Here is a 14,543-nt window from a genome sequence, read left to right on the forward strand (position 1 = left end):
GTGCATTGTGTGACTTAACATTATTGAGTCAAGTGCCACATCCTGAGAATACAGCTGACCCTTTAAACACAGGTTTAAACTATGCAGGTCCACTTATATGCAAATTTTTTCCAAAAAATATGTACTACAAGATCCATGGTTGGTTGAATCCACAGATGCAGAACCATGGATACAGAGGGCCAACTGTAAACTTATATATAGATTTTCAACTGCCAAGGGGTCTGCACCCCTAACCCCCGTGGCAGGTTTTTCAAGGGTCAACTGTACATGTTTTAGTTATCACTGCTGCTTAATGAGTTACCCTAAGATTCAGCTACTTAAAACAATAAGCATTTCTCATCTCACACAGTTTCTGTGGGTCAGGAGTTCAAAAGCAGCTTATCTGGATGGTTCTGGCTGAGGGTTCTCCTGAGTCAAGGTGTCAGCTAGGTTTGCAGGATCCACCTTCAAGAGGACACACTCACGTGGTTGGTAAGTCAGTGCTGGCTATTGGCGGGCGGTCCTATGGACCTCTCCACAGAGCTGCTTGAGTGTCCTTACAGCATGAAAGCTCCAAGAGAAATAAAGAAGCCAATATGCTTTTATGACCGAGTCTCAGAAGTCACACTCCATCAATTCCTCCATATCCTAGTGGCTACACAGGTCAGCCCTATTTAATGTGGGAGGGAACCACACAACGGCAAGACACAAGGAGGCAAGAACCATTGGAGCCCATCTTGGAGGCTGCTACCACAAGAGAGTAAGGTGAGATGCTGGAGAACCCTACCATACACCCATCCATTTTGTATCCTCCATCCAAGCGAAGGTCAAGAGATCAAGAGCATATAATTCCAACCACCCTCCCGTTATCTGTTATGTGGCTAAGAAAATAATTACATTACAATGTGATAATGCAGCCTGTGGTACTAGTGGCATGAGACAAGCAGCTAAGGAATCCCAGAGGATGATTTCCACTGTCTCAGCAAATTGGAGATAAAATTTGAGTTGGATACTAAACATTAAGAAGGAGCACTTAGAACACTGACTGAAATGAATCAAGATTTCTTCCTCAATAAATTTCTTCTTCAATAAATATGACAGAAAAATACACTAAAGCAGCCCTTGTCAACCTGGGTTCTGTGAAGGAATTAAGTCCTAATGCCCTAAGGCAGCTACTTTATGTAATGGATTAATTTCTCTCCTATCCATCTGTAAGGCTTAGCTATGTCCCTTTCTTGAGAAAACTAAGAAAATATTCACTGAAATGATTTTCTGTAGGGGCTGAATTCTTTCACAAAACTCTAGTTGATAAAGACTACAAAATGAGTTGAAAAGATAGTTCACAGACATAAATAAAGCAAGATCCCAAATATTCCTACACACAGTTCTTAAAATATATGGGAGAAACATAACTGTGTATAAGAAGGCACCTCACAGCTACACCAGAGGAGCAAGAAGAGAGAGGAGACAGTGACCCAAAAGGCTGACAAAGACTTGGCCACACCCATCCCATCATGGCCCAGAGCAGAGCTGCTCTCCTAGGCAATTACTGGGAAGATGAAATTAGCCATCACTCCAATCCTCCAAAGTAAGAACAGTCAAGGGAGGAAGGGAGAAAGCGATTAGGGAAGACAAGAGCCCTCCAATTTGCATCCTCCCTCCAAGCGGATGTCAAGACATCAAGAGCATAGAATTCTAACCAACTCCCTCAACCCTTGCTCCAGGTTCACTGGGATCTGAAGTTTTAGTGTGTATGTGCACGCCTGTGCCCACACACATCTAACACTGCTGTTTGTAGGAGCCACCGTGGCTCACAACAGGGATGGGAATGCCTTGGTCTCACATCACGAGCGTGGCTCCTGCACAAGGAGAGGCTCGTTCGTGCCCTTCGTGCCCACGTGGTAGCGCACAGGGGGCTGGAACCTGTGTGCTCCTGACAAGGCAGCTTGTGTAGTTGTGGGGAGAACGCAACGGCCAAAACCACAAAGCCAACTTCTGTTCAACAAGACTGATATTATTCATCCTATGAAAGACCAAAGAAGAAGAAAATGTACTAAGTCACACCTTGAGAAGTCATGACTGAACAGCATGCCACAGCTTGAGGGAAGCATGACAAAAGAAACCCTGAATCATGTGTGCTAATCTAAATCGCCCCACCTCAGGGCTGAGCACTTTCCGTATTCCCCCAGCAGTGATCTCTTAAAATCCTACTTTCTCTAATAAAACCTTTCGAACAAAAACCTCATAAACCATACACTTAAATAAACATATATGCATTCCTAAGCTTACCTCTTGCTGTGTATGTGTCAATGTATTTGTCTCCACCACTCTTTCCATTTTTAATTTGAAGTCCTGGAAGACAGAGACCATGATTCTCCTGGAATCTAATCATAAGCCTCACGAGGTTGCAGTAAGTCCTACTTACTGCTGACGCTAACTAACTTTGAAGAAGAATTCATGGAAGGCCATGCTTTAAAATGGGAGCCTTTCAGAAAGAGTCACAATACATCTTAAGATCAGTACACACATATTCAATATTAACATGGACAGAAAGCCCCCAAAGCATCACTAAAACCAACCTGGCTGACTATAACCAGGAAAAAAAAAAGCAGCGGGGGGACACAGACAGACAGACACACACACACACACACACACACACACACACACACTCTGCCAGAAGTCTCTTGAGATAGTGATTAAAAACCATACCCACCTCCTTAAGTTCATGTTTAGAGAAATCCTAGACTGCCATCAACACGTACAGGAGCCCAGTACACACCCAGAGCATCATTTCCCACAATCTTCATTTCAAGCATCACTTCTTATTATATGTGGGAATTTGGTTTTTCTTTGCCTTTAAACAAAAGCAGCACCTCATTGTAAAACTATTTCAAACTTGCCAAGACACTGAAGTTGTAGGATCTCTTTTCCAGGGCAGAGTCCTGTACTAGGATCAGTGGGTTCACCATGTACTCAGGTCCCCAATGTTTTCGTCCTTCAAGGTTGCACTTCTAAAGGTGAGACAAACACCGCAGTACCAGCAATCTCCTGGGGGCCGGGGAAACTGACCACAATGAAAAGCAGATGCAGTGCTCCTGGAGAGCAAAGATGGCACCCAGCAGACACTCAGTCTATAGACAATCAAACTACACGTGCATAGTCAAAGAACAGTGAAGACCTCGTACTATATGAACAACGAAATATCTGTAAAAATGTAAAACTTACGATCCGTATTCAAATCTTCATTATTATACTAAAATTATAAGGAAATAGATATCCAGAGGGCAATCAGCCCTTTAATGCAGGCAGAAATGCAGGTTTTCTGACAACGTGGAGCATAGTTCTATTTTCTAAAAGCCTAGATAGTAAGTAGTCAAGGGACAGGGTCTTAGGAAGAAAAGAAAGGTGGGTGTCACCTGACACTTCGGGGCTCCAGGCTAGGCCCCGCCATCACAGCGGATCCTTCTAAGACCTCCCGAGACACAGAACTGTCTACAGGAGCCACAGACCACTTTTCTTTGCTGGGCTCAGCCTTGCCCTTTGAGGAAAAGCAGCCACGAGTAAAAAGGCATCTACTTCCCAAAGTTACGTGTTGACACTAAGGAGGGAAAGAAAAGGAACAACAGTGTTTCCTTTGCTGAATTTTGGGTAGCAAACCACTTTTTTTTTTTTTAACATCTTTATTGGAGTATAATTGCTTTACAATGGTGTGTTAGTTTCTGCTGTATAACAAAGTGAATCAGCTATACATATACATATATCCCCATATCCCCTCCCTCTTGCGTCTCCCTCCCACCCTCCCTATCCCACCCCTCTAGGTGGACACAAAGCACCGAGCTGATCTCCCTGTGCTATGCGGCTGCTTCCCACTAGCTATCTATTTTACATCTGGTGGTATATATAAGTCCATGCCACTCTCTCACTTTGTCCCAGCTTACCCTTCCCCCTCCCCGTGTCCTCAAGTCCATTCTCTACGTCTGTATCTTTATCCTGCCCCTAAGTTCTTCAGAGTTCTTCAGAACCATTTAGAAAATCAGTTTTATATAGAGCCCCTCACGTTACAGGTAGAGATATGGGAGAGCATAAGGACAGAGTGACATATCCATGTCTCACCACAAGTCGGTGACCAAGACAGGATTGAACCCCTGGCTCCAGACCCATGTTCCTTCCTCGATGCCACACTGACCCTAAGGGCTCAATACACACACTTTAATACACAAAAATCCCAGAATACGTGTGAACCTGTCGATTATAAAAGTCGATAACCCCAAGTACTGACCTTATTTCCAATGGGTGTCACTGGGCTTAGTTTATGCCAATGTCACCTCTTCCAACACAAATTAATATTTAAGGAGTAGAGCCACACAGAATGTATTATAAGCCTGGGAAAAAGACAGACCCTCGAGGCTCCTCCAAAAACCAATGTTTCGTTCAAACATGATAATTTCTGAAGCAACTTATTCTGTCCCAATTCCTAAACAGCTGGTTGAAGAACAAAATAATAAAACCTATTTATTAGGTATTGGTCACTTAATGCAACTGAAAACCAAAGCATAAGATCCAGTTAGCTTAGGACCTGCACACAGGGCCCCCTTAAACAGTATAAATGTAACTCTAAGTTTCCCACGGTTTGTGAAAGCAAAGGTGGACTCACAGAGCCTTTTGTGAATGTGGGACTTGAAGAGAACTGTCTGAACTTGGAGGAAGATTAGCCGTTCAAAAGTTTATTTGGAGCTTCTTAATTGGCTTATTCTCCTTCTTTGAAGCAAAAAGTCGTAAATTTATCCCTATTGAACTCAAAAGAGATCATGGTACTTCAGTGCCTGACCTTGGTTGACAAGCTGAGGTGTCTTCTCAGCTGGCTGCCATAAGACCCACAACTGAAAAGTCAAGTTTCCAAATGCTCCTTGCTCTTGGTGAACAAATCGACTAGAAAGTCGTGGAGATCAAACGCGACTGGCATTAAACTCCAACCCAAACTCCCAAATCAGGTAAGTACAGCTACAATAGTGTAATGTATTGTTCATCACTGAAACAACAATCTCCTCCACAAAAGCAAAAGTATCTGAGTAGAAAATTTAATTTCAATTTAATGAAAAGATTCTCCTTTAAAACATGATTAACAACTTCGCCAATAAGAAAGTACGTTTGGAAACATATGTCAGATTTGTTCCCCAAAGGCATCCATCTCCTCTGTAGTGAGATGGTTCTATTGTGTAATATCACATCAATCCAGCCACTGAGATACAAATCAGATGTTAAAATAAAACAAGTTAGTCATGAGCATCTGAGAGAATGAAAAGTACAAGAGAATTGGAAGTTTTCCCAGCAAGAGTTTTCCTAAGGAAAAAACACCAAAATACAATACTTTGACAGAAATTCATGTTACTGTAACCACTTTCAGAATCACATGGTCCATTATGATGAGACATGCCTCTACTAGGCATGGCTCAGACTCAGGGAGACCCACTGTTCCCAGCAGAGTGGAAACAGCTGTAACATGACCCAACATCTGCATCCTTATCATTAGGGCTCAGGACTCACCAAACTTATTTTCCTCCTAAAAGCTAATCAGAAAATGACTCTTTCCAAGCTCTCTCTTCACAGTGTTTCCCACCCCCCATTATTTGCAATTCTGGGATTTCCTGTTAAAGCTAGTACAGACTTTCATCTACAATTTTCAAGAACAGGCAGAAAATTACAAATCTCCAATCTTCTCCCCTATACTGGAGAGGGCTCTCTGGAAGGATAAAGTCAGAAGAAGGGAGAACTAGGAAGCCCAGCGGGTTCAAACTCACACAGAACCACTTTCAATACAGAGCCTTTATTTCCACCGCTTGTTAACGCTGTTTAGATCCTATGCTGAAACCTACTGCTGTCCAGACTTGAAATCTGCATTGTTTGCGGACATTTTCTTGAGCCCTCATCCCATTTACCATTCAAAACCAAAAACAAAGCAAAACCGAAAAGTCTCAGTCCTCATGACCTCACACACAAAAAAGATTCCCTTATAATCTTATCAATTTCTGCCCATTTAAAAACATAACTGTTTCTAAAATTGCACTTTTGGGAAAAACTTTTATGAAAAGTGGATGATTATGAACCAAATCATAAAATTCCTGTGCCTGTCCATGCTCACAGCATCATTATAAGAATCTTTTTCATCCGCAGAGAGCACACCCAGAACAGAATTTGCCATTCTGTTTAATGATTCTCTGTCAGAGAAAAACTGATGGGGTTAGTAAAGCGTGTGGAACTTAAGCTCAATTACATCCAAGTCTAATGTTCCTAGAAATCACACAATGCTTAGTGACTATCAATCTCCAAAATCAATCTATTACTGACTAAACAGAGATTACCGGAGGGTGTCTCACAGGATGGAAAGTCAGATGACTTACCTTGTGCAAAGGGAGTACAAGGAACGCTCCTCCCCCACTCGCTTCTATGATTATGGCAACGAATCTGGGATTGACAGCACAAAAGGAACTATCCCAGGTCACTCGAGAAACCCGGATATCATCGTAACACTGGTCATTTTTCACCGCCTGTCCAAATACATGGCGAAACTTGCTCTGTCGTACCACTCGCCTCATCGTGTCTGTGGGAGAACAAAAAGTATATTAAAATCATGCCCCTGAGTGAAAGCTTTACTTTTACAAATGAAAAGCTGAAAAATAACACAATGGTATGGCATTTTGTCTGCTCTTCTAATATGTAGCCAAATGGCAAATCCAAATTTCCTTTAGCAGCACGTAGCCAGAGAAAACTGCAAAATGTGTCAGGGCAAGAATGACAAAGAAATGAAAAATTCCTAACTCAAGATCCAGAAACAGCTCAACAGTTTTAATTTCAAGAGAAAGATCAAGGTAACGAATGAAGGGAAGTAGCAGGATACAAAATTAATGCACAGAAATCTCTGGCATTCCTATACACTAATGATGAAAAATCTGAAAGTGAAATCAAGAAAACACTCCCATTTACCATTGCAACAAAAAGAATGAAATATCTAGGAATAAACCTACCTAAGGAGACAAAAGACCTGTATGCAGAAAATTATAAGACACTGATGAAAGAAATTAAAGATGATACAAATAGATGGAGAGATATACCATGTTCTTGGATTGGAAGAATCAACATTGTGAAAATGATTGTACTACCCAAAGCAATCTACAGATTCAATGCAGTCCCTATCAAACTACCACTGGCATTTTTCACAGAACTAGAACAAAAAAATTTCACAATTTGTATGGAAACACAAAAGACCCCGAATAGCCAAAGCAATCTTGAGAACGAAAAATGGAGCTGGAGGAATCAGGCTCCCTGACTTCAGACTATACTACAAAGCTACAGTAATCAAGACAGTATGGTACTGGCACAAAAACAGAAAGATAGATCAATGGAACAGGATAGAAAGCCCAGAGATAAACCCACGCACATATGGTCACCTTATCTTTGATAAAGGAGGTAGGAATGTACAGTGGAGAAAGGACAGCCTCTTCAATAAGTGGTGCTGGGAAAATTGGACAGGTACATGTAAAAGTATGAGATTAGATCACTCCCTAACACCATACACAAAAATAAGCTCAAAATGGATTAAAGACCTAAATGTAAGGCCAGAAACTATCAAACTCTTAGAGGAAAACATAGGCAGAACACTCTATGACATAAATCACAGCAAGATCCTTTTTGACCCACCTCCTAGAGAAATGGAAATAAAAACAAAAATAAACAAATGGGACCTAATGAAACTTCAAAGCTTTTGCACAGCAAAGGAAACCATAAACACCACGAAAAGACAACCCTCAGAATGGGAGAAAATATTTGCAAATGAAGCAACTGACAAAAGATTAATCTCCAAAATTTATAAGCAGCTCATGCAGCTCAATAACAAAAAAACAAACAACCCAATCCAAAAATGGGCAGAAGACCTAAATAGACATTTCTCCAAAGAAGATATACAGACTGCCAACAAACACAGGAAAGAATGCTCAACATCATTAATCATTAGAGAAATGCAAATCAAAACTACAATGAGATATCATCTCACACCAGTCAGAATGGCCATCATCAAAAAATCTAGAAACAATAAATGCTGGAGAGGGTGTGGAGAAAAGGGAACACTCCTGCACTGCTGGTGGGAATGTGAATTGGTACAGCTACTATGGAGAACAGTATGGAGGTTCCTTAAAAAACTACAAATAGAACTACCACATGACCCAGCAATCCCACTACTGGGCATATACCCTGAGAAAAACATAATTCAAAAAGAGTCACGTACCAAAATGTTCACTGAAGCTCTATTTACGATAGCCCGGAGATGGAGACAACCTAAGTGCCCATCATCGGATGAATGGATAAAGAAGATGTGGCACATATATACAAGGGAATATTACTCAGCCATAAAAAGAAACGAAATTGAGCTATTTGTAATGAGGTGGATAGACCTAGAGTCTGTCATACAGAGTGAAGTAAGTCAGAAGGAGAAAGACAAACACCGTATGCTAACACATATATATGGAATTTAAGGAAAAAAATGTCATGAAGAACCTAGGGGTAAGACAGGAATAAGGACACAGACCTACTGGAGAATGGACTTGAGGATATGGGGAGGGGGAGGGGTGAGCTGTGACAAAGCGAGGGAGAGGCATGGACATATATACACTGCCAAGCGTGGGGTAGATAGCTAGTGGGAAGCAGCCGCAAAGCACAGGGATATCAGCTCGGTGCTTTGTGACCGCGTGGAGGGGTGGGATGGGGAGGGTGGGAGGGAGGGAGATGCAAGAGGGAAGAGATATGGGAACATATGTATATGTATAACTGATTCACTTTGTTATAAAGCAGAAACTAACACACCATTGTAAAGCAATTATACTCCAATAAAGATGTAAAAAAAAAAAAAAGAATGAAGGGAAATTAGCCTTTCAGAGGTGGGTGGGAATGGAAAGACAATCCACTCTAACCCGCCCTCCCCTTTTACAGATAAGGAAACTCCAAAGTGAAGTTATCTGACAGATCTGAAACTGAGGAATCCTTCCTCCCCCAAATTATGATATTGTGGCTTTTTCCTCAGTCTGCCAAGGCAATTTTTCCATTTTTCAGCTTTTTCTCCAGACATCAGCACTCTGGTCTGAGAGCGGAGACTGCTCACGAGCGTTTCCACAAGACCAACTACATGCAGTGGAGAATTCAGCACAAGCAAACCACCCTTGCCTTCAAGAGGCTTCCAACACAGGCAGGACAATCAGAGCAACTCGGAACCAAACTCCTGGTGCTGACCGCTACCAGAAGTCTGACTGCTACCATGGGACAAAAGCCAGGTCTTGGAAAAGAGTAGCAAAAATTTTAATGGAAAGTAGAGACGAGGATGACAAGTGGTCTGACGCTAGCACACTGGACCTCTTAAGAGAGCAAGAAGCGAAAAGCAAGGGGATGGGCTAAGAGGCTGTGATGGTGAACCGGGCCTGAGAAAGGCCTGTACTGATCCCGGCAGCGGCAGTGAGACAGAGGAACAGAAAAACTCAGGGAGCGTAACGGAAACCAGGATGTCAGAACTGATCACTCACCACAGCCACTTCCCAAGTAAACCAGAGGGCCTAGGGGACAGGAAGTGACACCAAGCTGGTATTCCCAGGCTTCCTCATGGGTCATTTCGGACCCCAACTTCCACTGGGCTGTCCAACTGACATGTGCACTGACAGCGCTCAGGCTTTAGGATCAGCAGCCCCACCTGCCTGAGGTCTCCTGGGCTGCACCACAGCGTCCTTTTCCCGTCTGCTAATGCCAGGGCATTCTGTTCACGCAGGCTAGGGAGGAAGGAGCCACGAGAAAACACGAGTGGAGATGGAACACAGTCAAACCTTCACAGCTCAGCTGAAAACAAGTGCGCCTGATCCCCAAGGACAGGAGGGCTAACTAACACCTGTCCACTCATGCCAAACGGGACACATGTGGGGCTGCTGCTAATTCCTCCCCTTGAATTCCCTTCCTCGTGGCTCTGGGCCCACTGCTAAGCACAAAAGGAGAGAAGTTAGTTTTGCCAGTCTCCTTCTACCCTTTCAAGGCATGTGCAGAAGCGGCCTCTCTCCAAGCCTAGGGCGTGTGGCTGGGCTGAGGTGACAAAGCCTTGGCAGGCTGGTGAGCAGGCGTGTTCCTCAGCCCAGCTGCTGCCAGACCTTCCCAGCTGACCACCAGGACCAGAGGCTGAGAGCACCTGGTGGAGGAGACGGCAAATGACTTGCTTCCGCTTGGCCGGGGTCCTCCATGTGTGAAACAGTATGAATACTTCTCAAACTGGAGGAGATAAGACAGCTTCCATGAGGTGGTGAAAACCAAAAGAAAAGCACATCCACACAAAAGCCAATGTACAGCCAGCTGGTCTCAGGATCCATTTCCCTACCCGACCATCTGCACAAGTGAGCAGAAGCCGGAATCCCTGCCATTACCTTCCAGCAAGTGTTTCAAAAGTAAAGTTAACAAAGAAGAAGGGGGAATTACACCATATACCAAAGAGTTGATATCCTTCATATATAAAGTTTTTATAGATTCCAAACATGAAAATCCCAGTAGGAAATTACACAAAGTACATGAAGAGGTAATTTACAAAAGAAACACAAATGGCATTTTACCTCCACTCCTTCCTGAAATCCTAACAAAATGACAGGAAAGGAATAAAAGCTGGTATAAACACCAAAGGAAAAGCGAAAGGACACTGGAAAGGAGCCTACAAGAGAGCAAATGTGACCACAAAACCGTGGAAGAGGAAAGCTGTCAGGCAAGTGTAACTGACAGAAGTGAGTGTTCTCCACTCAGCTGCGGTCTCAGGAGGAGCGGCTCACAGAAGGACACCAGGCCCACTGTGAAACCGCCGAGCACTCAGAAGGGAAACAGACGTGGGAGAGGGGCTGCAGGGAAAACTGACCAAAAACCTAATTAGGAGCAGCTAGACACCCAGCTCTGCTCCTGAGTGCTGCACCATCAGGGGCCACCCCTCACCCGTCCCAGAAGCCACAGGGCAGGCCCTGGACAGAACACCACCAGCACAGGTGAGCACGGGTACCAGCAGGTACCACACAGACGACCTGGTCCTGTACAGGGGAGCCTCCAGCCCTGTGTTCTGGAAGCTCCCAGAAGGCTGGCTGCCTGGCTGAGATAGCACCCGCCCTGCCCCACAGGAAGTCAGCCCTCACCACCCTCTGTGAGGTCCACCACCCACCCAGCCCCCCTACCCACACAGGCACTGGGGTCAGTTTTTTGGGGCCCACTAATCAATGTGAACGGACATTTGAGGAAGCCCTTCAACCTGAAAAATGGAGACAATCTTTCCTCTTCACTCAAATAGGCCAAGATACCATCTAATCTCACCAACAATATGAATATTAACATAAATATGGAAAGTGCTTTGAATGTCTTCACTGAAAGACATCACACAAATCTGCCGGCTGGTTGACACACCTTTAAAAGTCATTTCTGTATTACACAGAGTGACGTATGTTACACAAATTTTCATCTAACTACACGAAGTCAGAATGATAGACAGGTTCTTTTGCTACAACCATGGAGGACAGTTAGCTATAGAGCAGAGAGAGTGAGAAAAGCCGGGGCTCCCGGAGTGCTGTGCTGTCTGGGCCAGGCCATTCACATCCAAGGTTGAATCTGATCTGGGCTCAGCTGCCCACATGTGGCACAGCTGCTTTTGCTGCGCACAATAGAGAAAGGCAATTAAGAGGGCAGGCTCCAGAGTCAGGCAACCTTGTGAGTGAGAAGCACAGCTGTACCATTTACTTCCTGGCCATGGTTCAGTAGGGCAAAGTCATAATCTCCTTAAGTGTCAGATTCTCTATCTGGAAAGGGGTACATTACATATAAAGTTAAAGTGATATTAAATGAGCACTTGCTAATGGGACTATAGCAGGAGATGATTTCGTTGAAGTACCCTGTCTGGTTAAAAACACATAACTAAATACACAATAAATGTCAGCTATTGTTATCATCCTAGTACTTAACATAAGGTAATCCAGATTCAAATCCCAGCTCTGCCACTAACCTTTACGAGCCTCCGTTTCCTCATCTATAAAATGAAGGGGATGATACCCATCATAAGAATTAAAAACAACATCTGACAACCCAGGTCCAGATGGCTTCACTGCTGAAGTCTATCAAATATTTAAAGAATTAATACCGGTTCTTCACCAATTTTTACAAAGAATAGACAGGAACAAATTTCCAAACAAATTTTATGAGGCCAGTATTACTCTGATACCAAAATCAGACAAAGACATCACAAGAAAACTAGACTAATATCTTTTATAAATATAGACACAAAAATCCCCAACAAAATACTAGCAGACCAAATCTAGCAACATATGAAAAGGATTATACACCACGACCAAGTGGGACTTATCCCACAATGCAAGGTTGGTGTGACATCTGAAAATCAATTAATGTAACATGTATCAATCAGATAAAAACCAAAAATCACATGATCATCTCACAGAAATCTGACAAAATCAGAACAAGGACAGACATATAGGCCAACGGAATAGAACTGAAAGCGCAGAAATAAATTCATACATCTTTGGTCAAGCGATTTCGACAAGGGTACCAAAACCATTCAATGAGGGGAAAAATAAGTCTTTTCAACAAATGGTGCTGGGACCATTGAATAGCCACATACAGAAGAAGCTGGACCCTGACCTCACATCATATAAAATAATTAACTCAAAATTGATCAAAGATATAACTATAAGGGCTTAAAACTTTAAAACTCTTGGGAGAAAACATAGGAATAAATCTTCATGACCTTGGATCTGGCAAAGGATTCTTAGATATGACAGCAAAAGCACAAGCGACAAAATAAAAAGTGTACAAAATGGACCTCATCAAAATTAAAAACCTCTGTGCTTCAAAGTCACCATCAAGAAAGTGAAAAGACAACCCACAGAATGGGAGAAAATTTTTGTAAATCATATATCTGATAAGGCACTTGTATCTAGAATATATAAAAAATTCCTACAACTCGATAATAAAAAGACAAATAATCCAATTTAAAAATGAGCAAAATACTTGAATAGATATCTTTCCAAAAAAGATACACAAACATCCAATAAGCACATGAAAAGGTGCTGGACATCTTTAGCCATTGGGGAAAGGTAAATCAAAACCACAATGAAGGGCTTCCCTGGTGGCGCAGCGGTTGAGAGGCCGCCTGCCGACGCAGGGGACACGGGTTCGTGCCCCGGTCCGGGAAGATCCCACATGCCGCGGAGGGGCTGGGCCCGTGAGCCATGGCCGCTGAGCCTGCGTGTCCGGAGCCTGTGCTCCGCAACGGGAGAGGCCACGGCAGTGAGAGACCCGCGTACAGCAAAAAAAAAAAAAAAAAAAAAACACAATGAAATACCACTTCACACCCACTAGGATGGCTAATATCAGGCCAGAGAATAACAAGTACGGATGAGGATGCAGAGAAATCAGAACCCTCATACACTGGTAGCGGGAATGTAAAATGGTGCAGCTGCTTTGGAAAGCAGTCTGGTAGTTCTGAAACGATTAAACAGAGTTATGATGTGACCCTGAAATTCCACAACTAAGAATATACCCAAAAGAAATGAAAACAGGTATTCACACAAATACTTGTACAGGAATTTTCATAGCAGCGTATTCACAACAGCCAAAGGGTGAAAACAACCCATATGTTGGATATCCACTGGATGAACGGAAAAACAAAATGTGATATATCCACACAATGGGATGTTATTTGGCAATTAAAAAAAAAAAAAAAGTTGGGGACTTCCCTGGAGGTCCAGTGGCTAAGACTCTGAGCTCCCAGTGCAGGGGGCCCGGGTTCGATCCCTGGTCAGGGAACTAGATCCCACATGCATGCTGCAACTAAGAGTTCGCACGCCACAACTAAAGATTCTGCATGCCGCAACTAAAGAAACTGCATGACGCAACTAAGACCCAGCGCAGCCTAAATAAATAAGTAAATATTTAAAAAATAAAATAAAATAAAGTACTTACTAATACATGCTACAACTTGGATAAACCTTGAAAATATTACGCTAAGAAGCCAATTACAAAAGTCTACATATTATGATTTCTATTCACACGAAAGCCCAGAATAGGCAAACCTAGAGACACAGAAAGTAAATTAGCAGTTGCTTGGAGGGGAGGAAGCGGTACTGCGGAATAGCAGGTTACAGCTAAAGAGCACAGGGTTTCTTTCCGAAGTGATGGAAATATTCTGTAATTTGTGGTGACAGTTGCACATATTTGTGAACAAATTAAAAAGCACTGATGTACACTTCAAGTAGGGTGAGTTGTATGATATGTGAATTATACCTCAATAAAGCTGTTCTTTAAAAATCTGCAAAGTACCTAGCATAGAATCTGAAGCATAGTAATAGGCACTGTCCCATAAATGTCAACAATTGTTATTTAAGAGACTGCTAATAGGTTTCCCTACCCAAAGGGAGAAAACCCAAATCAATTTCCTACTGATTATGAGCCAAAAGTATGATTTTCACGTTAATGAACTAGTATCAGTTATCAAGGAACCTTTACAAAAT

The 14,543-nt window shown here is 42.8% G+C and overlaps 1 protein-coding gene across 3 annotated transcripts in view; it reads right to left on the reverse strand.

The window, feature by feature from the left end:
- The window catches only part of CORO1C (coronin 1C), an 83,970-nt gene that overhangs the window by 46,350 nt on the left and 23,077 nt on the right, over window positions 1-14,543 (reverse strand). For all 3 annotated transcript variants that reach the window (XM_030860643.2, XM_030860646.2, XM_060310028.1), the window contains exon 2: window positions 6,378-6,577. In XM_030860643.2, the coding sequence (XP_030716503.1) occupies window positions 6,378-6,577 (200 nt within the window). The remainder of the gene's footprint in view (window positions 1-6,377; window positions 6,578-14,543) is intronic.

Source organism: Globicephala melas, chromosome 13 (assembly GCF_963455315.2).
Source record: "Globicephala melas chromosome 13, mGloMel1.2, whole genome shotgun sequence".
Taxonomy (NCBI): domain Eukaryota; kingdom Metazoa; phylum Chordata; class Mammalia; order Artiodactyla; family Delphinidae; genus Globicephala; species Globicephala melas.